This window comes from Triticum dicoccoides, unplaced genomic scaffold, assembly GCF_002162155.2.
Source record: "Triticum dicoccoides isolate Atlit2015 ecotype Zavitan unplaced genomic scaffold, WEW_v2.0 scaffold58404, whole genome shotgun sequence".
Classification (NCBI taxonomy): Eukaryota; Viridiplantae; Streptophyta; class Magnoliopsida; order Poales; family Poaceae; genus Triticum; species Triticum dicoccoides.
The window spans coordinates 1-1,505 of NW_021283887.1; the positions used below are offsets into that span (position 1 = coordinate 1).

The 1,505-nt window shown below is 45.3% G+C and overlaps 1 protein-coding gene across 1 annotated transcript; it reads left to right on the plus strand.

Moving 5' to 3' along the window:
• The first annotated feature begins 391 nt into the window (after window positions 1-391).
• On the plus strand, window positions 392-1,340 carry LOC119347098 (MD-2-related lipid-recognition protein ROSY1-like). Its single transcript, XM_037616061.1, has 4 exons — window positions 392-511; window positions 610-711; window positions 835-992; window positions 1,089-1,340. The coding sequence occupies exons 1-4, from the start codon at window positions 412-414 to the stop codon at window positions 1,215-1,217; spliced, it is 489 nt and encodes a 162-aa protein (XP_037471958.1). The 5' UTR covers window positions 392-411; the 3' UTR covers window positions 1,218-1,340.
• Window positions 1,341-1,505: the final 165 nt, after the last annotated feature.

Sequence of the window (1,505 nt, forward strand, 5' to 3'; positions counted from 1 at the left end):
GTATGCAAATCCATGGGTTTGTTGACTATTTTTCTAATAATAAAAGCAGTAATTTCTTTCCTCGGTTCCATAACTCATCGCCCTTTAAATCCTTTTACCTTATTTTATTTTAGTGCCATGACAACATGTTCAGAGTGTATTCCCATTGCAACGCACGTGTAATTTTGCTAGCTGGGTAACTAAGATAAAGATAAAGACATGCCGCATATGTAGCACCGAGTCTCCCCCTGCCTTATAATTTCAATACAGGTGCATGTAATCATTACGGGAGGGAGCACGGCTGAAAAAAACAATCTGATATCACCCCCGGCTGGAGCAACCCCGACTCTCGACATGTATTAGTATAAATAAACCCCAGCAGGCACAACTCTCCAAACGACTTGTTCAGCTCTCCAAGTCCAATCCACGACCATGGCGACCAAGCAGAGCCTCCTCGCTGCCTCCGCCGCGTGCATCTCCCTCCTCCTCCTCCTCACGTTGGCATCCTCCCTCACCGCCTTCGAATTCTGCGGTGAGTAGCCTGGTCTTTTGCAGTTACGTACTTTGGGATTGGGTTCTCATCCACGGAGGTGACATTTTCGTCTGAAACTTGTTTGGTTGTTTTTGCAGATAAGGGCAAGGACTACCCGGTGAGGGTGAGCGGCGTAAAGATGGTGCCGGATCTAGTCATCGGCGGCGAGCCAAACTTCTTCACCATCTACGCTTCCACCAGTAAACCACCTTTCTCCTGGGCTTTTATTTATTTCCTTGCTAGTACGTAACGTACTAGTTGCTAGCTAGCTAGTTAGACCATGCACACAGTAATGCCTTTCCATCTCCTTCCATGTGTACCAGATAAAACCATCACTCAGGGGAAGCTGGTTAGTGCTATTACGTGTGGGTCCTTCCATGTTCACTCTGAAGCGGAAGACATCTGTACACTGACCTCCTGCCCCGCAACTGCTGACTTCGAGGTTACTCACCAGCTAGACATGCCATCAACCGACCCAAATGTAAGATTAATTAATTTCGCGTTTCTAAATTAATTATAATATTAATATATATATATATATATTCATCCCGGTTGCTCACTCGTGCATATGATGCAGGGTGCTTACGCCATTCGAATGGAGATGTTTGGGGAGAAGGATGAGGAACTGAGCTGCATATCCTTGGGGTATAACCTCACCGGTGGCCTTGGCCTTGAGCTCAACATCACAAACCTCTTTATTGCTTAGCTTAGCGGAAAAATGTACTCTCTACACGCTGCAACAATTTGTGTGCGACTACAACGTTGTTTCAATGGTCGCTGTTGAGAAAATTCTGATTTATATAAATGGTTTACCGTTGATTTAAATAAATGTACTCTATATTACACAAATCGAAATAAATGTTACAATTGCCCATCTGTTCAACTTGGCTTCGAGTACAACTCGCTGCTGCTTCAACTCTATCCAAAGGGCAGCAACACAAGGGACACTCGGCACTGTCCCCGAGCTTCCACCCCGTCGAACATGATTCACACT